Raw genomic sequence first — 27,504 nt, 5'->3', positions numbered from 1 at the left:
TTATTAACACAGTAGTCATATATAATTTAAAAATAAAATTACATGTGTATTTGAAATTTGTTTTAGTACTGCCAGGGGGAGTGAGATCACTAAAATTTGGGGTCTCATGGACCCGGATCCACTCTGACTTTACTTCACCTATCTCCCCAACCTCAACTTCTTCATCCCCACCTCACATTTTCTGTATTTAGTGGCTCTTTCGTATTTTGTTCTTGTTTGTTCTTCTTCATATAGATAAACAAATAGGTAAACAAACTACTTCCTGACCTGACTAATTCTGTTTCTCTTCTAGGCTCTTCTGAGGTACCATCTCTTCAAAGAAAGCCTATGACAACTTCCCGAATTATGTCAAGTGCTCCTTGCTTGACATACATTTATTACACTATTAGACTGAAATTATATTTTTATTGATCTGCATTACCCACTAAAACATAAGATTCATGAAGGCAGGGATTACAGCATCATCATGCCTTTTTCATCTTGACATATGATAGGTTCCTTAGAAATGTTTATTGGACTACATTCATGGCTCTCCTTATTGGAGCCAGCCTGTTTTACCAGTGAATGAAATAGTGATTTGCTCATTGCACTTTATGGAGTTTCTGGGAGACTTCCCTTGTCTCTAAAGATACATAATAAAATAATAAGTGTACTTTCATTTTAGTACTGTGATTAGTATGCTATTTGTAAGAAGCTCATAGGGTGGATAACAGTGTTAGTGTGAAATGAATTGTCCACTTGCTTCTTCCTAGAAATTAGATGAGATTACTTGCTCTAGCAGAGTGATGTTTTGTTTGTATGCGTACATGCAATGGCCATCAAATTTCAGTATGGATGATAATCACCTCGGGTACATGTTTAAATATGGATTTCTGGATTTCATATGTACATATTCTGATTCATTTGAACTGGTGATGGCCCAAGAATCTGTATTTTTAGAAAGCATCACAATGATTATAATATAGCTGATAGAAATCATATTCTGAGAAGTGTTGTTTCCTTCTTTCTGAACTAGAGAGGAAGAGGAAGGAGTAATTTTGAACAACTGAGAGAACTGCCTTAGTCAGTAGCTTACATAGTCTAAAATGAGGTTCTATGTAGAGGTCTACAGAAGTTACAGAGCATTATAAAGGAGAATGGACACCTGGCAAAAGTTGAAACAGGGAATCAAGGGTGTCAGGGACTGAGGGTGTGGAGAGAGTCTTGAAGATCAATAAGACAACTTTGGCTTATTTCACAATTTTCCCTAGTATTGACTTACCTTCTTCAGCAAGAAAATTTACTATCAGTATTTTTTTTAAATCTAATTATTTGGGTATTTCATCTTCATTTAGGAACTGACACGCATTAGTCATTCAGTAAGTAAATTTTTTTGATAATTCAGGATCTCTAGGATATTGAACACTTTAGGTATAGGATGATTTTTAGTATTTAGAATAGTATCATATAATTCTATACAGTATTTCATTTTGGGTTCTATGACAACAAAAATTATCTAGCATAGGGGAGATAGTAAACTATGCCATGTGGAAAAATTGAATTTAACTTTGCAACTATGAGAAAAAAACAGATTTTCACTTAAATGCATTTATAAATAATTTCTATAAAAGCTGTAATCCAAGTCATAAATGTTTTAAAATTTAAAAACAGTTTAAAGATTTTGATGAAGATGCTACGTATTTTTTAGCATGACAAATAACAACCAGAAGTAGATGGATAAATCTAGACCATTAAGAAACTCCAAACTTTTAATTTTCACTTATTGTTTCAGCTTTCTCCCTCATCCAGTTTTATTCAGAGCTGTGAGCTGTTAAGAAGGAACTTAATTGGTTGACTTGAGTTTCTTCTTTTCACCATTTGGTGGCCAGTCTGGTGGAAATAATAATGAGATGCAAACCAGGCAAACAAATGGACCAGTGGACTGGAAGGAGAAGAGGCACAGGGCATGGAAAGTTTATTATTCATCCAATCAACTAAATACATTTTAATTGTAGCAGCAATGCCATAAATTGTCTCAGCACAAGCCTACTAGTCTGCCTCATTTAATTCCTATCTATTTCAGTTGCTTTGCTTCCACCATCCATTTAAGTCTGCAATTTTAACTTTGTTCATTTGATGGGACAGATTTCCCTCTGGTTATCTGTAGTTGGGGAAGATAAATTATCTTGAGTAGCTTAATAGAAGTTGGGCTTTGGGGAAACAGTATTGTTCTTATTGAAATTTATATCTTGTTTTTAACTTCACTTAGTACAAGACCTGTGCTCTCCATTGGCTCATGTTAAACTAAACATCTCTGCCAATCTGTGCGCTCTTGTAGGTGATTCGCAAGGGGTGGCTAACCATCAGCAACATCGGCATCATGAAAGGAGGCTCGAAGGGATACTGGTTTGTCCTTACTGCTGAAAGCTTGTCCTGGTACAAAGATGATGAGGTAAGCCACGGAGGATGACAGAGTTTTCTTATTAAAGTGTTTCTAATTTCAAATTAATTGATATTATTGTGATATACAATTTCAAGACATGAGTGGTTCTCTTTCAGTAAGACTTAGCTTGGGGTGTTTGTTTGAAGAAGCACTGTTTTTTTCCTCATAGATTTTTAATTTTATAATATCTCCCTCAAATTTCTTTTATTTCTTTTGTATAATCACATGTTCCTTAACCTGAAGAAATGGAGTTAGGAGTCAGTTGTTGGAAATATCCCTCTCTGTAATAAAGGCGAGATACTGATAGAGGGACAGCAGTTTTCATTAAATAATGTGTTGAAACTCTATATACCCAAGGATATAGAGCATCTTAAGAATGAAATTAATAGCACTGATGCAAAGTTAATAAAGAATTTTGGGATTGTTGCTGTGATGTCTGTCTCAAATGGCAGGCTTTCGAAAAATGTCCAAATCATAATCTTCAAGCCAGTCCTAGGTAATTGTTTATACGAATGTTGTTCTTTGAAAATTTGATAGCTTTGTAAAAGCAAGAGTTATGATAATTATGCTGTTCTGGTTCATGTTAGATGTTAATAATTTTTGTCCTGTGACTTACTACTCATTTAAATCTGATAGTTATAAAAGCACAAAAAATTGTATCAGTCTTTTGGAGCCATTAGAGTGCTATAAAATGATACTGCTAAATTTGGGAAATCATGGATGAAATTAACTATGTTTTGGAAATTTTAATAGCTCTGGTCTGACCTGAGCAGGTTTTGGTGCTTATAACGCAGTATACAAGCATTAAATAAGAGTACTTCATGATCGCAAAGCTATTTACAGGTGAGATTATTTCAATTTTATTTGGTTCTAAAGGACACATATTTCAGAGTTAAAAGTTCTTCCAGTCCTGGCTTGATATTTTTTTGAAAGCACTACCAGGTGCCTTTGTTGGTTACTGGAGTTAAAGTTTCATGTCTTATATAGTTCTGTTTCCTAAGTACTTTGTGCACAATAGTGTGTTAATCAGATGATCAGTGTATGACCACTAAGTTTTCTTCAGTAAGAGAAATAAAATCTTATAGAAATGTGCAAAGAAGATTCCAATACAAAAGCTTTTTTTTATTTTTTAAAAGATTTTATTTATTTATTTGAGAGAGAGAGAATGAGAGAGAGAGCACATGAGAGGGGGGAGGGTCAGAGGGAGAAGCAGACTCCCTGCTGAGCAGGGAGCCCGATGCGGGACTCGATCCCGGGACTCCAGGATCATGACCTGAGCCGAAGGCAGTCGCTTAACCAACTGAGCCACCCAGGCGCCCCCAATACAAAAGCTTTTTAAAAATTTTTAAGTCATATATTTCACTGACTTCAGTCAAATGTAGAATTGGTTGTTGTTGTGAGAGTCTGAGGATTAGCATGGTTTCTTTCCTGTGCTGGCTGCTCAGAAATCCCCGTCATTGTGTGGGAAGATCCAGTGTTTAAACACCACAGCTTCGGGGGCTCTGAGATCCCTCCCTAGATAGAAAATCAGTAAATAGAGTACCTTCTTTTGTGTTCATTTGCCTTAAGAGATCTTCTCTTAGATATATGTTGTTTCCAAGGATTCAGAGGATCATTTATGTATATTTAAATACATACTAGTTTGGCAGCCTTTATTAGTTATTCTAGGGAAAGCAAAATATTTTGTTGAGGATTCATAATAATAATAGCTAGTGTTTTATATAGATTGATTAACTCATTCAATCCGCATTAGAACCCTAAGGATAGGTGCTATTATGATGCCCATTTTTCAGAGAAGTAAACTAAACAAACAAAAAAACCCAACTTTTTGAAAAGTCATTTCTACAGGACTCAGGTTCCCTTATTGCAGACTACTTGGTGTTTGTGAGGATAACTAACTTCCCAAGGTCAAATAGCTAGTTGGTAGCAAAGCAGAAATTCAAACTCAGGCTATCTGGCTCCAGAGTTTATGTCTTCAACCACAAATGTAGGCAAGAATCCCAGAGATGCTAGATTTGTCCAAGTCAGCTTCATCCCACAGAGGATTTATTAAGACAAATTCCAGGCATTTTGGCATTGATCTTTTTCTGGATGTTAGTATCAGGGGCTCTGAAGACAATAGGATTAGCTGCTGCTGTTGGAATATAGCTTTGGGGTTCTCTTGTCCGGCCGTGTGGGCACTGAAAGAAGGCCACTGGAAGGCACATGGTGCCCCCTATAGGGAAGGAAGCAGCTTTGAGAGCTTGGTAAGCTTATGATCACTGGTCATCCCTTCCTCTCCTCTATAAACTCAGGATAACTTTTTACAAAACCTCTGCTGCTAAAGCGCCCTCATGAGCACTTGATTACAACAAATAGAAAATAAATGTGTGCAGTTATAATATTAACTGAGTGTTGGAGACCATTTTATTCAAGTATATGTGTAGAGGGTGTTTGGGCATGGGGTGGGGTGTATAGGAATGACCCTTGAAATACAATGGAGTGATTTAGAAGTTTAGGAGAGGGTTGTTTGCTTAGTTTAGACCATTTCAAGAAAAAAAAATGACAAAGTTGTTGCTCTATGGAATTAACAAAGAGATTAATAATACAATATCAGATATTAAGTGCTCTGAAGAAAATAAAATAGGGTAGTGAGCTAGAAAGTGATGGAGGAAGAACCTTTTGATTGGGTGTTTGGGAGGAGGTAACATTGGAACAGAGGCTAGAATGATGAGCTGTGTAGAAGATTTTGTTGACTAACATTCCAGGTAGAGGGAACCATAAGTATAACCCCCCCTCCCAGGGTGGGAGCCAGCAGGGATCCTGTGGCTGAAATGTAAGAGCATGGGGGAGAGAGGTAGGACATAAAATCAGAGGTACTAGTGGATGGGGCCTTATCCAGGCTCCAGCCAGTAATTTGGATTTTATTTCAAGGATAATTGAAAACCATTGGCTTATTCCAACAGGATGTGACATGATTGGATTAATGTTTTAGAAAGATCACTCTGGCTGCTGGGTCGGGCATGATGTGTGGGAGGGAATGGGTATGTGGAAGGAGGGGAGTGGCAAGAATAGAAGAAGGGAGACCAGCTGGGAGACTGTAGCAGTGGTCCAGATAAGAGAAGATGGTGGCTTGAGAGGACTCTTCAGTTCAGGGTAGCAAATTGATGGGCCACATATAGCCACACTGCAGCCACTAGCTACTGTTACTCACTAGAACTCTTCTCAAGAAACAAGATAGGAAGTTTTCAAAATATTAATGCCTGACTCCCAAATGACCCTTATCTTTAAATTGTTACTGGGGCCGAGCCTTTTTCCACTGGAGCCATCCGCATTCATTCCCACCTCATCATTCCTTGGCCACCACCACTGTCATCCCCTATTCTGCTCTGTTTCTCTTGCCCGAGAGTTTGCTACCACTGCAGACCACCTTTGAGCTTGCTGTCCAGGTGAAAGGGAGGGTACAGTACTGTTCTTTGCTTTCTGCTAGTATTCAACAAATAGTTATTAGTGTTGGCTGGGAGCAGAGACCAGAAGGGAGGATACAGGGAAAGGAGATCAAGAAGAAACATCAGAGGGGCGCCTGGGTGGCTCAGTTGGTTAAGCGACTGCCTTCGGCTCAGGTCATGATCCTGAAGTCCCTGGATCGAGTCCCGCATCGGGCTCCCTGCTCGGCAGGGAGTCTGCTTCTCCCTCTGACCCTCCCCCCTCTCATGTGCTTGCTCTCTCTCATTCTCTCTCTCTCAAATAAATAAATAAAAAATCTTAAAAAAAAAAAAAAAAGAAGAAACATCAGAGGGTAGCGCTTAGAAGTAGTGATGAGTCTCTGGCCTCTTGAATTTGTACCCTAAACTCCCATCTTTTAGCAGCAATGTTTTAAATGATACTGAGATTCCATAAAGGTCTTACTGCTATAGTTCAAATACATGTGGCCTGAACATGCTTCTGTGGGTAACCTCAAAACCCCCCAATTTAGAATATTCCTTTGTGAAAATTAGCCTGAATTCTAACTCAACTTTTGGAGACAATTTGTTGTTAAATTAAGTGCTTGTTCTTTGTTCCCAGGGTATCTTTCTAATATGTGCACCAGCATCTATATACTTGGAAATCCTTTTATGGGATAATTTATCCTTCTTAGTCAAACAAATGTGACACAGTAAATATCATTAAGTTAGTTATATTTTCATTCATTTATTCAATGACAAATTTATATTCAAATTTTTATAGAGGATTATCATTTTTTTCTGTGTTCTGCCATCTTCCTGCTTTCTTATGTAATTAGGTTGGTATGTTTTCATTATATCTAACTGGCTGTTGAATAAATAGCTTATTATATCATATGAATAGGTATGATTTTATGGAACTTATTAAGTCTGTAATAAATATAAATGACTTATGACATATATTTGAGATTGAAGAACAATGGCTTGAACTGTTTTCCAGGATTACATTAATTGAACAAAAACCCTACAGACCATACACTTGGTACAGTGAAAATGGTGAGGTGTGGAGGATGTTGATTTGCTATGACTAATGCCAGTGTTGAAACAAGTCAGTCTTGTCTGGGCCTCACTTCTTTTCTTTTCACTTGTTGAATGGGGACCTTTGCTGACCAAATCACCTCAAAGAGACATTCTAGGACTCTAAGAAATCTTATATATATAAGTGCTTTTATAAACTTTTATGTGTCACATTTATATATTCATGGTTGCCATTGCAAGTAACAACTGTGCCCTCCCACTGTAAAGCCATTCTTTGACTCGCATGTCTTCTAATTTCCAGTTTTTTGTCATTTCATATTGTGAGAGCAGATGTATGGTGTCTGGTGGTTTTTGTCTTGTTTTGTTTTTTAAGTAGGGAATGGTAAGGTTCAGATTCTAAGAGGGAACTCAGAGCCCATTCCTTCAGTGAGACTTGCCATGCTGCCTCCCCTCCACCTCTGGGTTCTCTTACACCTCAGCCAAGAATTGGAGGTGATAATACAAAAACACGTGATTTCCTAACAAAGCTGGCAGAGGCAATAGCATGATAACACTGTGTAATAATTTAAAACTAGAGTTGGCATGACTATAATGGGAAGTCCCCAGCATTTTTCTTGCTTTCTCCGTATTCTGAACAGATCTATCTAGCCTACCCTTGAATTTTAGATGGATTCATGAACACCCTCAAGCATCTGTGGACTGTACTTTTTGAACCATAACTCTAAATTACAATAGTGTTATCTGTAATGTTACTGATAGATGAGCTTAATAGAGAGGTTTCCACCTGTGTCCCAGACCATGTTTTTTTCTACATGTTATCTTCAAAGAGTCTTTATAATACAATGTGGTTATAGTAGACATAATTAAACTATTTACCTGACTGTATGTTATTCTCCAACATTACTTTAAGACTGGGGCTTTCTGTAACACAAAAAGAAATAAATTGTCTTCTTGCAGGGTTAAACAGTTTATAACTAACCACCAAAGGGATTTGCCCAAACGTGGCTGACCTTCTAGATCATGCTCTAGTACCCCAGACTAGGAAATTCCCTCTACAAGTGGCCCTGAGATCTTTTCTAGGGGTTTGATAGGCTTTTTCCTAGTTTCATTCTTCCCAGGGCATTCTGCCAGTGTGTGTACCAAGTCAAGGAGGATCTGCTTATGCGGGTGAGGACAGAGTTTGGACATGCAGGCTTGTGTGTCCACATATATTCCCATGTATTTGGGATGGTTGATCTTATAGATCCTTTGATTTCTATCAAAATAATAGCATAAGGATATTTTTGGTACTTTACTAAGGATTTGGGCAAGCACTACAGCAATTCAAACAACCTCAATTAGAATATTACATACCCCTCTGCACAGTTGTTTTATCCAGAGGACACCCCACTTGGTTGGGTGTGGCAGTGCTGCTCTAGCCTTGTGCTGGCCCAGCCCAAGGACAGTACCTCAGCTCCTCTCTTTCTCTTTCCCCTCCTATTTCTTCTCTCAATGCTGTTAATCTGGATTGCCCCAAACTCAAGGTGCTTCTCACTCTGTTGTATACATCCATTCAGCTCTTCTCAGCATCTAGTCCAGCCTTTGGTCCAGCCTCAGTTTTGCATATTCGGACTAGTCAAAATGCTAAACCAAACCAAATGGACTTCCGGTTAGCAAGATGCTCCCTAGTTTGACAGTAATTGTGGTTGTAAATAGTATTCCACTAGTCATTCTACCTGCTTAAAGTCATGAAGGCCAGCTTTCTATCTGAACGATAATCTTGATGATGATCATTATCATCCTAAAAGTTAACATTTATTGAGTATTTATAGTTTCCCAGGCACTGAGCTAAGTATTTTATTTACATTTCCCATTTTAGAGATGAAGACTGAGACTCAGAGAATAATTTAGCCAGCTGCTCAGTGTTGGTGCTGTGCTCTTAACTGCCTGAACGTTTCCCAACAAATATTTTCTGAACACCTGTTATGTAGTACACACTATCCTAGTCACTAAGGATAAAACGGTTACCAAGGAATTCATGGTACCTGCCCTCCTGAAGGATATTTACCAATAAAGAAAACATACAAACAAGCCGGAAAACCTATCAGATACAGATTACAAGCTATGAAGAAAATAAATCCAGTGATGTATTTGACTTAAAGAGCATCTGGGGTGGGGATCACAGCATGGGGCGGGGGGAGACATTGAATTGGGTGGTCAAAAGTTTGTGTTAATGTCTTGAGGCTAAGATTGAGCCTGATGAATTGAAGAAACTGAATTAAGGCCAAAGAGAACAAAGAGAGGGAAAAACTCTATAAAGATTAAGGAATTTGACCTTAAGCCTTGGAAGTTTTTAAGCTGGAAACTCACATAATAAGATCTGAATTTTTTACAGATCCTTTTGCTTGCCTTGTAAAGAATGGATTGAAGGAGCACAGAACTGAGGGGGGGAGTTGTTAGGGAGGTATGGCTATGGGCTATGTAAGAGGTAATAATAGCTTGGGCTGGTTGGGTTGGTTGATGGAACTAGATAGAAGTGGATGGATTTAAGAGATTATTTCAGGTGGTGAAAACTGACAACTCATCACACGTGATATGTATTGGTTGAGTGTTCCTGCTAAATTGTAAGCTTCTTGAGACCAGGAGCCATTGACTTATTCATTGCTCTACCACCAGTGAACATGGCACTGGCAGGTGACAGTAAATATTGGTTGAGTGAAGATATGATTGAGCAAATAAATACATAAATGCAACCTAGTAATTCGTGATGTCCTGTTACATCAGGTACCTAAACCAAATTATTTCATTACAGGGTAAACTTACAATTTAAGGTAGATTGTCTTAAAATTTTCTTAATTTTCATCATTGAAGGTTAATGTTTTTTTTTTCTCCCCTGACTCTATAGCTTCCTGCACTGAAGATCATTTAAGCAGAAAATAAATTTCCCAATGTTATTTTAACACACTGTAAATATATTTTGTACAAATCTTAGGATTTAGAAAAGGGCCAGGTGTAGACTTAAAATAGAAACTATCATTTCAAGAAGGACTTGGGGCTTATATAGTTTTATATTAATACTTTAAATCAGATCTGGAAGAAAAGGATGGCTTTTATTTAAAATATGTATAAAATATGAATTTTAGAAGATAGGATATTCTGATAAAGGGAGGAAAAAGCCTTATTTTTCTTAATATCAATGAGAAATGTGTGAATGATAGTTAAAATCTCTGAAGGGAATTGCTAGTTTATGTATAATGGTAGCATACAGCCAATATTTATTCTATTTATATCATCCAACATGAAGATCAAAATCATTATGGAATACTCATAGGAAAGAAGCATAATTTAACAGAAATGCTCCCAGTGAAAATGTACTAACCTTATAATATTGAAGAAAATCCAAAATCCGCATTGAAAGAAGGACATTCTTTGGACTCTTAAAAAATTACAGGCCTCATTTTTGTGGGTTGAAGTATTTGGATAGCTTGATAAGGAGATTATATAATCCCCTTATAGGGATATTTACTTAGTATTGTTTTTATTATGTGGCTGTAACAGAAGACAAATGTAACTTAGGTAATAGAAAACAAAATGGCAGCTATCTCCCTGAATGGCCCAAACTGTGAGACCAAGAAGTCCTAGAAATCTTTAGCTCTTTCCAGTTTCACTTATACTTTCAGGAGTCTGCCTGTTTCCTGCTAGGTCCCCACGTTCCCTGTGATGAGGAGTTTAGGATTGACCCTGTGAACACTATTTACACTCCTTGTGGAGTTGTTTTAGTCAGCCAAAACTTAGATATTTTTTTGCCAAAGAGGTCCCAATAAATATTGAACTTTAAAACATTTATGTTACTTAAAATTCTTCATGATTGTAGTTGTGTTTTTTCACATATATAAGATATCTTATGTTATGCTTTTTAATGTAGGATTATTTCATACAAACATTTCCACATTGTGGTGTTATCCAAAGATTTATAACTTTGACAAATATATACAACAACCTATAATGGCAAATACTATTTCAAATTTATGAAAAATACTCAATAGGCCCAAACCCACTCCTCTAAATGTATTTTTTGTCCCACTCAAAAGTTTATTCTGGAAAAATAATATTATTTACCAGAAGAGTAAAATTTTTAAATGTGCTTCATTTAATGAATTTAAATATATATAATATTCTTTCAGGCATTTTTTGAGAGCTAAGTGAAAAAATGTAAAACCAAAATGTTAACTTCAAATTTTACGGGAATATTATTTGAAATGTTATCCTGGAGTGGCTCACTTAAGGATGACTGTGCTGGCCTCCTAGCTTTCCCTTTAGAGTTTGCTGGAATAGAATAGTCTTCTTTATGTTCTGACCTGCTATTGTGTCATTCGGAGAGGTCTCAAGCACTGTCCTGGGACTGCCTTGCAGGGTCCAGTAGAGTGATCCAGATGTGGACTCCTGTTGGCATTTGCTGCAGGTTATATAAAACATTTAAAATTGGGTGGTTATATGTAAATATTTTGTGAGACATTTTCATATCGTCTTCCTGTTTATATTTTATGTTTTCTGAACTGTTGTTTAGTACTTTATTTGCTAGTCATGGGACTTTCATTTAAGGTGAAAACCTTCATTGCTCAATGTGTTTTGCAGAAGTATATTTTTGCAGAGGACATATTTCCTAAGGCCAGATTGTTAAATGCAAGAATTTAGCCTTAATTATATTTTTACTTTGTGGTTTTGCCCAATCACTTTTTTTCTTTTTTTAAAGAAACTATAGTGTCAGGTCTAGTAGAATAGCACAAAATCCTGTGCTATTTAACCTTGTGGGATTTTTAGCCTTAAGACTAAATCTTTCATTTTAAAAATGAAATATCTGAATAAAAATAGTTTTTTTTAGTCCAAACTATATATTTGAAATATTTAATTAAGTTTTGAAGAAACCAGAAAATTTTATGTAGTCTTGTGCTACATTTTTGAAGGTTCAATCACAATCTCAGGAAAATGAAATTAATTTTAAAGACTGACGTTAAAACATTTTAGTGAACCAAGTCAAAGTTGACAGTTTTCTAATTTTATCTGTCTCCCACCTTTTTTACCCATCAGTGTTTGAGACATTCATATACACAAGCCAGCCCTGATCATTTCACCCCAGTTCACAGTGTATAAACTGAAGTTTTGACATTTCCTCAAGAGATATGGTAAAATATACATTGCATTACCATTGATCCCTTTCCTTGCTCTTTTTGAAAATAATCGAATTGCCTGAACATCTCAGGAGTATCGAGGTTTACAGTGAATGGGAGCATGTTTTCCAAGTGAATGCGTTGGCCTGGAAACTCCACCTTCAGAACTGTAATGTAATCTCCTCCTTAATTAAACAATGACAAAGTAATAAATCTTTGTGTATCATGACACTTGGGAATATCGGAGCTTCTATTTCAATTTTCTGTATATCAGCAGAGGAGAAGCAACTGTTCTAATACATATGAACATTATGTTCAAAATACTCTTTTCACTACGTTTTGCCTAGACCCAAACTGGTAGAGTTTATTAACTCAAAAATACATGATCCCCTTGAGAGAACATTATCTCTTCCCTTGTTTTCTTTTCTCCCTCTCTCTCTTAAAAAAATCATGACATAGAAAACTAAACTTAGTTTTTGTAGTAGAATTGTTAGAATCACTTATTCTCTGCCAAGCATCCGACAGAAGTTATATTGTTTTGTCATATTGATTATGGGGTGCTGCAAAGCTGTGTACAATAAATGTCACGGGTAGGAATTTACTGACAACAATTAGGAAAAGAGAACTATAGAAAGCACAGGAACATTTTCAGAAATGGGTTTTATTGTATTTCATCGGCACCACTCACTTTACTTTTCGGTGGGTTTCAGTATTCGAATCAAAATATAATATAATAAAATCATACATACGAATTAAGTATTAAACCAACAGATCCGGCCCCCAGGCCCCCGCGCCCCTCATTTTGGTCGTAGCTCTTGGTGTAGATGCTATGGTGTGAGGGCTGCTCTCTTTCAGTGGCTGGTTGTCCCTCAGGCTGGGTTGTCATGTGACTGCCTGTCTGTGCCTGCTGTACAGGTGAGCGGATGTTCTGCACAGCAAGTGTAGACAGGCAGTCACGTGACAACGCCGTCCAGCCAGGCCCTTGGTTCCTTCGGGTCTCCTTTGCTCATGGGCAGACACAACCAGTCTGTTTTCCAGATTTGGTGATTTTGGAGGGTGGGCGGGGGAAGGGAGAAAAACACACAATAGAATTAAACATTAAAACATTATGGAACTAAAACAAGTGAGACTTTTGACTTTATTCAGAAAGTACACTTTTACATTTGTTCCAGACATGCTAACATGGATAATGGACGTAACAGAACACTCACACTGAAATTTCAAGGAAAAAACAAAACAAAACAAACAAAACAAAAAGATTAAACACAAGGTTTATTCTTAAATCCAATTCGTATTATTATTATTACTGGCCCACATGCAGTCAGAGTTCAGAGTCATTGAGCCAGATGTTTTTCCTCTTCACAAAAACTCTGCATATTTTCATACTGAAGTTAAAGATAAAGACTATGTTTATACATGTTTCTTGTAGTCGATAAGTACCATAGCCTTGCCCATGAAAAAGAAACTTGTCATTTACATGGAAACGGCAGCCATTTTCGAAATAATTAACAAGCCTAATCTATTTGGCAATTCAACCAGCCAACTTTGGTATCCGATGCTTTGATAGTGGGATTTGACAAGGGGATGCATTTCTTGCCAATACTTCATAAAGCAGAGGGGAACTTATTTAAATTTCTCATAGTCTTTTTAAGGCAAAGGTTTTAAGTATGGATGTGAAAACCAAATAAGAAACGGTTGTGAGCTTACGTGTTCCTCCTCTTAATTAACTACAGCGCCGGGCCATGAACCAGAAGGGTATAAACTAAAAAGTCGTTACCCACAGTGATGCTCAGAATGTGTTTTGGACATTGGTGGTACAGTACAGTTACAGAATAGGACCTTAAATGTAGGAAAGAAAACTTTATTTCATATCCAAAAAGTAAAACCAGACCCCTTAGAAAATTTTCTTATAATTTATACAAGAAAGAGTTAATGGTGTTAAATACACAGGTAGAAAATGTAATTCTGGTGGCTCAAGGATAATCCTACTGGCTATTTTAATATAAATGATCATTCACATCCATAGAGGTATTTAATAAATCCCCCTGCCCTTTAAAAAACAAAATATTTAGATAGAATTCCAGTAAGTGGGATTTCTTCAAAAACAAAATGAAATCTTATTGTCCAAGGAGTGTGTAGTTTGGGACTTTTTCCAAAGAGTTTTAAAGAAAACACCTAGTTTGTTATTTCCCTTTAATTATAAAATTCTGAGAAAATAGCAAATAGAAACTTTATGGAGAGGAAAATATTTTTAGAGACTGAAAAAATTATAGTTTTCTACACATCTGAACTTTTATGCATTGATTAGATATGGTACAGTTTTAACAAAGAGGTGATAAGAGCAATTTTCCATTTATTTATTTGATTTCAAGAAAATAAATGTCTGATTCTGTTTCTGGTCAACATTCTGAGTAGAGAACTTTCTTTTTTTCTGACAGAATCAAAAATGTCAGTAAACTTGGCTGCTATTTAGATAATCACAAGGTCAGAGTATGCAAAAACAAATACCTTATGAAACTATTTTGTTATTGTTGCTGCATTCAGTGTAACAGAAAATATTTAGAGTGATTCACTTACAAAGAATATATTGGTGGAAATTAAAAATTACTGTATGTAATTCTGTATAGCTTTCCCTCTCTCTCCCATAAATAATTTGATCCAGTTAACTCTGCTCAATTAAAGGAATGATGCATGCAACCTGAAAAAATAGAAAGAAATATTTGTGAGTTTATCTGTTATATTTTAATACGAAACAGTTTTACTAAATCAAGATAATCCAAAAATATTTGAGCCTGAAAAACCATAACTTTTTTTTCAGGGGGAAAAATATCTTGCTGAAAAATGACTACTCTATTCATAAGACTTTTGGAAAATTTATGTTTCTAATAGCTTTTTAAACTACAATTATAGTAAGTATGTGGCATATGCATACTTCATAGTTATGTTGAACCTGCCCTTAATCTTGTTAAAAAGACAGAAGGCTGAAAAATACATTTAAGACTTTTTTTCCATCTCCCAATGAATGGATATTCCCAATGAATATCCATTCATTACCACTTAAAATACTAGCTAAAATATAAAAGAGCTATTTATATTATTATCATACCATGTAATTTTTAATATGGTTATTACACCTTATTTTCCTTTGTCTTTTATTTATTATCTTAAGGAAAAAAATGAAATGAAAGAATTATCTTCTAAATTCTTTAGAGCAAAATTAAGCCAAAGCAACTTCAGGAAACTGGCTGTCACGATAGGTCAGGAAATTCAAAATGAAGATTTAATTATTTTCCTTAATTTACTTCATTATCTCTATTTATTAAAACTGATAAAGCTTTTAATAGACTTTCAAAACCTGGGTAAATATTTCTATTTACATAGTTTGCAGCACACTAAGGTGAAAAGATAAAAGAAACCAAGTAAGAAAGTTTCTGTCTTCACTAAAGACAATTTCCTGTCTCCTTTCAGGTGAGAGCCTGACCTTCTAGTTATTTTAACCTGGGATTTCTGAATGAAGGTCGCTTAGTTATTATTTGGACATTATTGTGATGGTGGGATATTCTCCTTAGAAAAGAGGAAAATGGGTTGTTTTTAAAGAGCAGATCTCTTGTAGAGTAATTGAAAGCTTTGGCTTCTCTTTAGCAAGGATGGACGCTGGTGGATGAGTGAACTTTTTCACATTATCAAGTTGTATTTTCCTTTTATTTCCTTAAAAAAAAGGGGGGGGGAAATTCTTTCATTAGAAGTTTTATGCCTAATCTTTTTCCCATGGCATGAAAAACTTGGGTGGTCTGTAAGGTGAGAGGTGGGGGTAACAGTATATTTTGGTCTTTTAAAAAGATAAACACCATTATCTGGGCCGAAAGACAGAAATGCGAAGCAGGAAGGACGTTAACCTATTGACTAATTGTAAGAAAGTGATCAGTTTGAAATTTTGTCTCATTGTAAATAAACTTTCTTTGATTTTGAGATCCGTGGCTTAAAAAAGGGAGTGAGGTTTGAAAACTGTTTTATATTGATCCTCTTCCAATTAAGAATTGATGGTGTTAAAGCTAAGGCCCTAAATTTCCTTTTCTTGGATGCCAGAAAAAAGTTTTCCTTTTAACCCAGTACCTAGCCTAACTTACCAGTCATCCACTCACTAAAATGAAAAATAACTAAAAGCTTCTATGAAATGCAGTTTAGACAGACTCCGCAAACATTTTTCTCTTTCTGACGATGCACAATGTTTAATTTTAATACTTACCATCATGTGCAGCGGTAGTTTTAGTTGAAGATGTCACTGTTGGTTAGTTTCCTCTGGAATAGATCCCATGACCTCTAAAATATTTGTATATCTCCTTATAAAGTAGTATCAAAATAAAGTTAAACATTGCTCTAATTGCCCTGGAAAGAGATAAGGTTATTTTACGATATGTGTGTATACATGCTGGCGTGTGTACCAGCGTATAAACGACCATCCTATCCTGCCTTCAGTCAGCAAGGGTTTATAAAGTGAGCTTTTACTTTTGATGCTTAATTTAGCTCATGCAATTTAAAAATAAGTACGATTCCTTTTCATTTGTTAAAAGCTTGCATCAAAAATGGGTTGTCAGGACTCCACCGAGCACTTGCATGCACTCCTCGGCTACCCCTCTACAAATTAATTCTTAAGGTTCCTATTCCTGTACTTATGCCAAGGACACCATCGGGTCCCCTCTATCTCCAGACTAAAAGTCATCCTGAGGGAGAAAATTGGTGGGCGAGCAGTGGCGTTTAGTTTCTTAGAGTCAAAAAGACCATTAAATGTGAAGAAAGACATTTAAATTAAATATACATGAAATGAAAGCAAGTTGTGAAATTCTGTCATTTATACAGAGTTAAAAAAAAATTTCAGAAAAACTTAAACATTGCCAAAGTCCCTTATAGCTCTTTTTCTTCTTTAGTTAAGTGCATCAATTAGTAAAAATATATTTCTTGAGAAAGTAAGCTTCCGTAATTACCTAATAGTTTTTTTTTTCAGTTTCCTTGTGTAAAAGGAACTATATAGGTTTTAAATATCTCTTGTTCTAACAATGAATCATGGAACACTTCATCTAAAACTAATGATGTAATGTATGGGGATTAACATAAGAATAAAAAAAATAATAATAAATATCTCTTGTTCTATTAAAAATACTTAATATGCAAGCCTCCAAGTCACAATAGAAAAAACAAAGGATGGCTTTATTATATCATCTAAGTGGAGAAAATAACTAAATTTACCCTTGCTTTTTATATTTTAACTAAAAACTATGGATAGAAGAGATAACTTAATATGTTCTTTATACCAGTTTGGGGATAATCAAAAGGGTGATTTAAAAAGTAAATTGTTTTCACAAAAGATAACCTGGGGAACCTTTTGTAATAAAATGTTTCGCAAAAGAGAACTTGTGACAATTTTTTAATTGTTGCAAAATGTACAATTTAGAAAAGGATTTGTTCAGGAACCACTGTAATTTTAAAGAATTTAAAGGAAGACAAAAGAGATCACATTCATTTTTTTCATAAAAACTATAGAACAGATGTTTTCATTATATAGAATAGTTTGGGGGTAGATATAAATGGGGGTTGAGGGAATTAGGGGTGAGGCAGTAACACTTTTCCAGAACTTTCTTTAAGAGGCCCACCTTTAAAGTTCAGCATGGATCATATTGCAACCCAGACTTTCTCTATTATTCTCTCTATTGGGATTTCATTCAGCTTGAGGGTTTTCCTCCCTCCCACCTTCCCCCCCACCCCCCTTCACCTCCAGGACAGCTGGAAACTGACCAAAGAAAACTTTGCCTTCGTTTACAAATTCCTTTTTTATCAGTGGGTTTCTAGACAAAGTACCTTATCATTTTAAATGCTCGGAGAAATAGAAGCATTGTAAAATATAGACATGAGGTCTCAGCTGATCAGCAATTATCAACCATTTTTGGATTTCAAAAAAAAAAACTGTAACACAGAGATATATATTGGGATATCTGAAGACAGAGGTTTCTTCTATTCTCCGACTTAATCAGCTGCTGACTCACTAAGTTCTGGGTTGGCGCTCTTTTCTGGGTCAGTCCCATCTGCATTGTCTGGTGGGCAAACACTTGGCAGCCTCTTTTATTGTTAGATACTACTATTCCTGGTATTTATATTATGTATGTAAATTTTCAAAACACTATTCGGATAGCATTTTAAAAATAACAAATATTCTTTACTTTGAAGCAAAATGGATTCAATCCCGGGGTGTTAAAAGTTCTACTACAGCTCTTACTCAAGTAAGTTTTTATGTCCTTGGATTATTAATTTCAACAATTTAAAACTAGCCTCATTAAATTACTCTTAAGTGCTTGGAGTGTTTTCATGTTTCATTTGGAAGTGGGAAAAACTTTACACTTAAGAAAATACTTGACTTATAAATCTTCAGAAATCAAATAACATACAGTAAATCGCTCTATACCACATATTGTTACTCTTTCAGAAGTAAACCATAGCTCTCCATCACACATATCCCTCTGTTTCTCTCGCATGTGAACGCAAATCATTGGCTCCCCACCTCAGCTCTCCTGGGCACAGACCAGGTGAGCAGTCAAGAAGGCCTTACCCACAGGTCTTATTTCGAGTAGTCCTTTCTCAGCAGTGTCTCCGAGGGCTTCTGGGTCCCTAGTGTGCAAAACCTGTGAAGAAAAACATTGGGTATGAGATTTGAAAAAGCAAACAAAAGTCTTCTCCTTGGAAACAGCCACTTTTGTCCCCAGCCGTCCATGGCGTTGCTCTCCCTTGCCCAGTCTAACCAATGTGCAGACTACTGTACAACGGCATTGTCCTGAACAGGTAGTCTGAACACTGGGGCGACGGAGCAGGATCTCCAGAAGCTTCCATCTATGTACTTAAAATCCTCTCCCGGTCTTTGGGAAAAGCCTCCCTTCCTGCACCAGGGGTTGCCTTCGGCTTTCCCCCCTGAATTCTGCTGCACCGACTGAGACACACTCAAGGGCTGTGATTTCCAGTCTTGACGTGGCACATTTGCTGCAGACTGGGGAACTGGCAATGAATTTAGGACCAGGAAAAGGGGGAGGGCTGGGCTGGAGAGTCCATATATGGGATGATGTCACCCTGGGGAGGTTTGGGTATGCGCTGTGCCGCTGGAGAGACCGCTAGAATCGCCTGCTCTCAGACATGGGTCTGTGCATAAAATGGTACCAGATGTTTTAGTGTAATGTTAAGCAGTCATTTCATCTTCAGGCCAGATTTTTTTCCTCAACTGGGCAGGAAGTGGGCCTCAGTATGGAAAAGCTGTAAAAAAAAGAGTCGAGATGTACAGTTCTGCTGTGGCCAACTGAAAGTGAGTTAGTGTAGAAGTACAAATTTGCTGTCCGGTCCAGGCTAGAAAAGTAATTTGAAGATAGAGGGTAGATTAAAAAAAAAAAAAGTAAACAGAAAGTTGAACACTGGAAGTCAGGGCTCATTTGCAAACTTTTTTGAGCTTTCCTGTGGTACTTTATTTTCTGGTATTTCACTCGTCAAAAGGGCAGATAAGTTCATTTTTTTTTCTCTCTCTCTCTTTCCCTCCTCCTCCTCGTCTGTTGGATCTGTCAGCGGCTTGCAGGCTGCTCTAGACTTGAACAGTAATTATAGCAACTTCCTGAAAGTGAAGCCCCCATGAAAAGTCTGGAGAAATGTTCTTTGTCATGGCCTCTACATGAGTAATTAGTTCCACATGTGGCCTTCCTCGTTTCCCTCAGCGATTTTGGCTGGCTCTGTGAATGCTGTGCTATAGCTTGACCTAAAGAAACTTTAAAGTTTTCATTTCAAACCTCCACTACGAAATCACGACTTCAGGCTTCTAACAAATTGCCTCTGGTAGATCCATGCTCTTAGGAACAGCATTCCTTTTCACTGGTAATTCTTGATTCTGTGTGAATACTTTTGTTTTATTTTAATGGTATTCCACTGCTTAGTTTTTTATCTCCGGTTAACTAAATCTGTTGAAATTTGCCAAGTACCGCTTGACCAAAGGTTATAACATATCAGCCCACTGGCATCTCCTTTTCTTTTCCTGTTGTTGCTGTTTTCAATTATATATATACTGTTGAATATTCTGAGTATACAGCCCTGCGACTGTCCCCCCATAGAATTCTGATTAAAGTTCGGGTTACCTCAAACAAGAGCTTGATTAATTGCTCTTCCAGAAATCAAAATGTGAGAAAATTCCTAGGTAGCTTCCAAATATAATTTGAGTAGCCAAACTATGAAATTTAGTAATCTTTAAAGAATTACAACTAAAGCAATTTATTTCTACTGGCCTTATGCAATACTTCTGAGAAGCAGAAAAATCTACCTCTTTTAATATATTGGTTTGGATATTCCAAAAAGCTTCAAGTGAGAGCCGCCTTGAAGCCTTCACTTATTGTGAAATGACTTCTCTTGAATTAACGTATACCACTAATGGAATCTAAAGTTTTGACAAGCCCTGGTCACCTTGGGAGGAAGATTAAATAAGATAAAAATGAATTATCCAGGAGTTTAGGATGGAACAAAGACATTAGCAATGGGTACATCATTCATAGAGGGATTTAAACCATCAATGGAAATCCGAGGGATTACTTCCTATCACTGTATTTCTGCTTCCATACTTATATCTATAGGGCCTATCCCATAATACTTGAACAAGCTCAGTATGCCCTAGCTCCCTTCCCCCCCCCATCACTGCTTGTATAATACTGGAAATAGACAAATGTGACTACGTACAATCTCATAGTCTTATTACATGTGGATACCAACTCTGTCCCTTCTCAGTGTCTATATGTTAATTCACAAATCATCATAGAGGGGGCCATGAGCCAGTGGGACAGTAGTGAGCCAGGAATCCAGCATTCCAGGTGTGGGCTTGTTTCTGCCACAAATAGCGAAAGCCTTTCCTCTGCCCTCTTCTATTTATATCGATGAAACATGCCTTGGAAATTTTGGGTAAGGCAGATGAAAGGTGGTTCTGATCAAACTGCTCCATGATTTCATCTTAGTTCACACATCTATAGTTTCTCAAATGTAGGAGAGAACCTTTCTCAAAAACGGACTTTTACAAAGTTTTCTTCAAGGAATTCAAATTCATAATTATCTTTGCTGTTTTTGAAGCAGTTTAAGTGATTTTCTACAGAATACAGCTATACAGGTTTTGTTCTTAGCATATGTGCCCGTCTCGTTGGGTTTCTAGTTGACTAAAATGTTTTAGAGTTATCTTTCCTTCAAATAGTTCAACAAATATTTATTATTGCCTACTCGTATGCTGGTCACAATGCCCAGGACTGGGCATCATCATTGAGAAGATATGATTCCTGCCCTCAAAGGGCTCACAGTTACTTATAATGTTAAGAATGCTAACCTGTGATCAAATTCAATCTACAGAATCTTCCATGCCTCTGTGGGAAGTCCTTGGCATTCATTTGTAAATGGCCTGAGGACCTTTTCTATGTCTGTAAAGTTGTCAGTTAAATACCTGGTGTGTGATGGGCTCTAGAAAGCACGGTTACGCACAACAAAGACTCGCCTTGGACAACTAATGTTATTTAAGCCTTTTGCTTAAATAAATTTGCCATTTCAAAACATATTGACCAAAGTGATTGTTTGAATCAGTGGATAGTTTGGGGTGACTATAAAATTTGTTCTATTTTAAAATGTCATGGAAAGAAAATACTGTTTCAGTTGGTTATCATTCCGAAGCTTGGCACATTTTTATGACTTTAGAAATTCTCAAATTGAAACCGGGACTGAGTCTTGTTTCTTTGTACTCATGAAGGAACAGGGTTACTAGTGTTTACAACAGAGTATTTTGTGATATCTAGATATGGTGTCACAGGTAGTATTTATACTCTGTACTTCAAATAGTATTTATATAGCTTTAATTTTTTTTGTTACAAAATCAGTGCACGGGCATTATAAAAGTTCAAACAATAGAAAGTATGTAAAGAAAAAGTTAATCATCTTCCCTTCCAACCTCCTAACCCTTTCCGCTCTCCCAAATTAGTGGTAACAGTTTTGTGTGATTCTTTTTACTGTCTTCTCAATGGCCATTTATAGGTTCTTTACAGAGTACAGAGTCTTTCCACATGCAGTGTAACAGTTTCTTGTAATAATCTTATGTGGTAGATATTAATCATCATTCCCATTTTATCGATGATGAAATTGAGGCTCAAAGTTAAGCATATTCTTTCATGGAGTTACACTAAGTGGCAGAACTCAGCTTTTTTCTAACTCAGACACTTGTACCCGGAAGCATATTGCAGAGACTGTTTTTTTCCCCTACAGAATTCTTAAGGGCGCTTCTATTTCCTGTTACCCATTTGCTAATTATGTGCTGCCTTCTTAGTTTTATACTGAAATGTTACCAAATATTTCACATATTTGGATTTTTCCCCAAATAGAATATAAGCTAACTGAAGGCAGGGATGCTATCTTTATACTTTTAATGGCCTGTGGCAGACCATTCAGTATACGGTTGAAGAATGAATAAAAGCTACATAGTACCCATGCAGTTTCTGATCAGACCTTTATCATGATAATTATTCGAGAATTAAAACTATCTTATTTTTTAATCTTAAGTGGGAAACATGGATATAGGTGTACTGCAGTTCTGTATCAGATTGCACTATTCTTTTAGAAATGAATGTGAACATTTGGGCCAGCCATATTTCCTTGCTTATTTTTGGCCTTGTAATCTTCTAGAAGCATCCTGTGTAGCTATCGTTCATATAATCTTGTGTGAAAAGCAGGATCTAACCAAGTTGTGGCGTTTCCTATCTTGTTGTTTTCTCTTTCCCAGTTTGTATCTGAGATAAAAATCTAGTTGACCCCAGTTCACTGCAAATTAGGAAAGATAGCCCCACTTAGTTTGCCTTTATGTTGTGTGGATTAGCACTTGTGTGTGTTTGTGTTTGTGTTTTTTTTTTTTTTTTAATTGGAAGCAATGCAATCCCCTAATCACTAGCATTTCCTATTTTGTTGGGGCCCAAAAGGACTGGGAGATTTGTTGTAGCAAAGCTTTCCCCTTTTCTGTCCTTCCCTGACTCTCAAATGGCTGCCTTCAGATCACTGCAGTGAGGTGCCCTCTCAGGCAGAGATGCAACATCACAGGCTGTAAAATGGAGGAGAAATAGTCCAGAAGAGTCAACAGATTTTCCTTCAGCAACTGCAAAAGAAGTAAAATTAGAACAGCTATAAATCATAAATTTAATGCAACCGATTTTACAGTCTTCAAAAAGCTTGCGAAAAGTGAAGATTGTGAGAGAGTTGATTTTAAAACGTACATTTACTAATGCATGTTTTGTTTTGCCTGTCTGTAGACTTTCCATTGCTGAGTCTGTTTATTTAGAAATCAGCCTCTAACCAAAGGCAGTATATATTTTATGAACATTCTTTCCTCAAATCAGTTGAGGAAGATACTGTTACGACTTTGAGTTTCACTAACCACTGTCCTGCACAGCAGCCGTTTCTCTATTTCAGTAACATAATACATCCGGCAGATAAACCTTAAAAACTCTGGCTCTATTGAAAACCAGTCGCATGAAGGTAAAAATATGATTTATGACTCCAGCAAAATTTCAAGCACTGTCTTGAAATCTTTAGGGGAAGGCAAGATAAAGGGATAGGAAAATTGGCGCTGGCCTTTGCAGGCAGATTTTTAAGTGAGAGCGTACTAGGAATGCGGTCTGCTGCCTGCTTCAGCCCCCAAAAGCTGACGAGCATCATCTGAATGCTATGTGCTGTGAGCTCCCATTGAATTCCACGTTACAATCGGACTTTAAAATGAGCACTGGCTCACTTGGACAAGAGAAATATGGTGTCCTCGGGTCACTGACAGTTTTAGAATATTGCCTCCTGATGTCTTTTGGCATCACCAATATTTTATTTCCTTAGTATGACTCAGAAATGAGCATGCATGATATCAAAAAGAAAAAAAAAAGTGTGTGCATCACATGAAGACTCAGAAAGCACTTTTTTGCAGGGCTATAGAAAGTGTCCTTTCTGTGGCTGGGGGCTCAAGTGAAGCATATTGGCTACAAGGCAATCTGTGTGTGAAAGGAAGCTTTCTGCTTTACCCAAAATACCTGCAGTTACATGCTAGGTCATTTTAGAGGCTCCAAGTCTTTATGTGCTGATAGGCGTCCTTGTGCAATACATGGCACAGTATCTTTATTTTAGGATTTATAATCTTCTGGTATATTCAAAAGTGGATATACAAATTATATGAGTTGCTAAAAGGGTTTGATCCCACATACATCTGTTTAGTTGAGTATATTGTAATAACTGGCTTCTTAATTCTGTTCAGACTCCAGAGAATTTATTCAAGGGACACATGAGACCATATTAAAATACTTCTATTCATGCCACCATGGGAATTTGCTTTACTTTTACAGGGGAAAAAAAAAAAGCACTTAGTGTATGAATTAGTTCATGTTGAAAGGTTATTTACATGTTGCAGATGAGTATTAATCATATGTTTATAAACACATTATTTGCATATTAATCAACCAAAAATGGCTTCAATTCACCAAACAGAATCAGATCATGTAACTTCACTGACCTTCAGGACTATAGTGCAGAAGCTGTGGAGAAAGGAAAGTGTACGGTTTTCCATTTTTAAGGGTTTGTTTTGCTTCCTTAGTCCTTTTTTTTTTTTTTTGAGCACTTACTTTATATCAGGCCCCCTGTGCTAGTTTTTTTCACATGTGGTGTAATGTAATCCAACAACCCCGAAGAGAGGATTTCCCCATGGTTACAGATGGAGAAGTGGAGGCTCCAGGAGGCAGTCCAGTGTGAGGGTTCTGGAGCTAGTCCACGTGTGTTTGAATCCTGGCCTCACAACTTGCTATGTGACCTTGGCAATTACTTAACTGTTCTGGTCTCCAGTTTCCTTATCTTTAAGATAGGGTTTCTGTAAGGACTAAAAAGCCTAACAGCGTGCGATGAAAGCTTGGAACAGGGCCTGGCCCAGACGTGGGCCTCATGCAGGTTAGGTGCTGCTCTGAGGGCACAGCCAGATCCCCACCTTGCTCCTGTTACTGACCCTCGATTCAAAGCTGGGTACCATGACTCCAAAGCCCAAGCAATAGCAAGTACTGTGCAGGGACAAAGTGTGTTATTTTCCTCAAGGTGTTTATAATCTCACTGGGTAAATAAACCATGTATGTGTAAAATGAGTAAAAATAGAAGAAAATACTTGATTCTGAAAGAAAGACAACAGGATTGTTTTGAAAGCACTGCAGTGGTAGCTGGCCCCGTAAGATAACCTTTTTGAAAAGCCCATAATGACCTTACTCTCTTTTGAGTTTATTCACTTTTATTATAGTTTTGTATGTATATATTAAAACACATGTGTGTACATAAATGTGTATGGCTATGTGGGTACAAATGTGTGTGTGTATGTGTGTGTGTATATATACACACATTTTTTTTTTAAAACTAAACCAGATCTTTATGTGAGAATTACCAACATCAAAATCAAATTCTTTCCCCTTTTTAAAGTAACCTATTTTTTTTTTTTAGGCTAGACTGTGTTCAATGTTTTTTGTAATCTTAGACATTAGTTTTAGTGTGTGCACGTTTCAGTCATTTTAAAAAAAAATTGTGCCTGTCAGCTTTACAGGAGCAACTGAAGGTTAACAAGTGTAAATTAGATAGGAAATGTGTTCATAATTTTGCAAGTACAACATTTTAAGGGGACTGATTTCTACAGAGGGGGAGTTATTGCTGCTTGCATTTAAAAACTGCACACACACTTTGTGTACTGTTGGTGCAGTTTTGTTAGGGAACAGTTTACCTCCAACCTCTGCTTTGTAACAGAATGTTTTCCTCTGGTACAATTTACTTCCTTTCCATTTCATCTTGGTTTTTTCAAGAAAGGACTGGTCTTGGATTTCATTGGCCAGAGTGGATAATGATTGCTTTTGAAATACTGGCTTGTTTTACTGGAGAACTAGTAGAATTTTAAATAGCTTTTTTTTTTTTTCCTTTAAGAGATCTGGACCCCACTGAAAATGTTTGGGGGTGGCCCCAGGTGCTACCTGGCCCAGGGTGCATGTCAACTACTGGAACCAATGCTTAGAATTCAACTTGCATTTTCAAGGCCTAGTGAATTATTACTGAGAGGCTCAGTGAAGAACCAAAAGAACTTAAAGTTTGTTTGTTTGTTTGTTTTTCTTCACGTTTTCTGAACAGAAAAAACGGAAGCCCTAAGAAGTGGCCTAAGGGGAACCTTTTGACTTTTGTAGTTACCTTTGTCAGTAGTGAAGCCAGGTTGAGGTTAGTGGATTTCCCTCCCTTTTTTCATAATTCCAGACCATGACATTTTCAGTACCACATTTCAGTTGGTTAATTTTTGGAAAGTTAAGCCCCTCATTTTTTTTTTTTTTTAACCTTTAACAAAATATAAGAAAGCTAGTGGGAGGTGATTTGCCAGTGAAATTTAGTCCTATCTGTTTTCTGAATCAATCTTAATTTTAGTTCCATCTTTGCATTCAGATCATAAAATAATCAGTGTTGGTCACTCAGTAATGCTATTACTGGTTAGGTTGGATCCAATTTGTTAATGTCAATTCTAACTTTATTATTGTTTAATTTGATTTTGTTTAGATCGTATGTTGTATATTCAGACTCATTTAGGTAAAGAGCCACTTTTGCCGCATTCCTCTACTGGATCATTTTCAGCATATTTCTCTGTGTATTATGTATAAGCAGAATTTCCTGAGTATATCAAATTCTCCGCTTACAACTACCATTCCCACAGTACATGGTATATATCTTCTTCACATTCAATAAAGGAGAGTTTCAGTGAATTTTTGTGTATATGCATGCTGTTGGGAACTGGAAAGGCCATGCTGAAAACCATTTTAACTACCAGTGTATACTGTGACCATGAAATGGACGTTTTGAATTAACATTCACAGTGAAAACACTAAAGCCAAGTCACTCAGTGCCTGGGGCATAAGATGTTTGGTGATTTAATGTTTGTACAGATTTAGTTAATTCTATTTGATTTCAAAATTTCATCTTTCTTGAAGAAATTCCACTTCTTTGAAGTTAAATTAAACCTTTTTTAAAAAGTTCTTGTTTTAAGGGCTCCTAGGTGGCTCAGTTGGTTAAGCTTTTGACTCATGATCTCAGCTCAGGGCTTGATCTCAGGGTCATGAGTTCAGGCCCCACATTGGGCTGCACGCTGGGCATGGAGCTTACTTAAAAAAAAAAAAAAAGTTTTTGTTTTAATTCCAGTTAGTTAACATGCAGTATTTTATTAGTCTCAGGTGTACAATATAGTTAAGCCTTTGTATTCTTGGCTACAACTGAGGTATTAGAGAAGGAGCACCAGAATTGATTGGTTCTAGTTCAATTCTGCTATTTTCTGATTTGTCAAATGAGAGGTAGTTGGGAGGTGGTCATTGGGAGATAGCCTGAATTAAATGATACTGATAAAATAAATTGGGATACT

At 36.7% G+C, this 27,504-nt stretch overlaps 1 protein-coding gene across 4 annotated transcripts in view; it reads left to right on the top strand.

The window, feature by feature from the left end:
* Positions 1–27,504, top strand: part of DNM3 (dynamin 3) — a 576,371-nt gene that overhangs the window by 304,287 nt on the left and 244,580 nt on the right. For all 4 annotated transcript variants that reach the window (XM_021682631.1, XM_021682630.1, XM_021682632.1 and 1 more), the window contains one exon: positions 2,318–2,431. In XM_021682631.1, coding sequence (XP_021538306.1) covers positions 2,318–2,431 — 114 coding nt within the window. The remainder of the gene's footprint in view (positions 1–2,317; positions 2,432–27,504) is intronic.

This window comes from Neomonachus schauinslandi, chromosome 6 (assembly GCF_002201575.2).
Source record: "Neomonachus schauinslandi chromosome 6, ASM220157v2, whole genome shotgun sequence".
Classification (NCBI taxonomy): Eukaryota; Metazoa; Chordata; class Mammalia; order Carnivora; family Phocidae; genus Neomonachus; species Neomonachus schauinslandi.
This window is presented reverse-complemented; position numbering and strand designations above follow the sequence as displayed.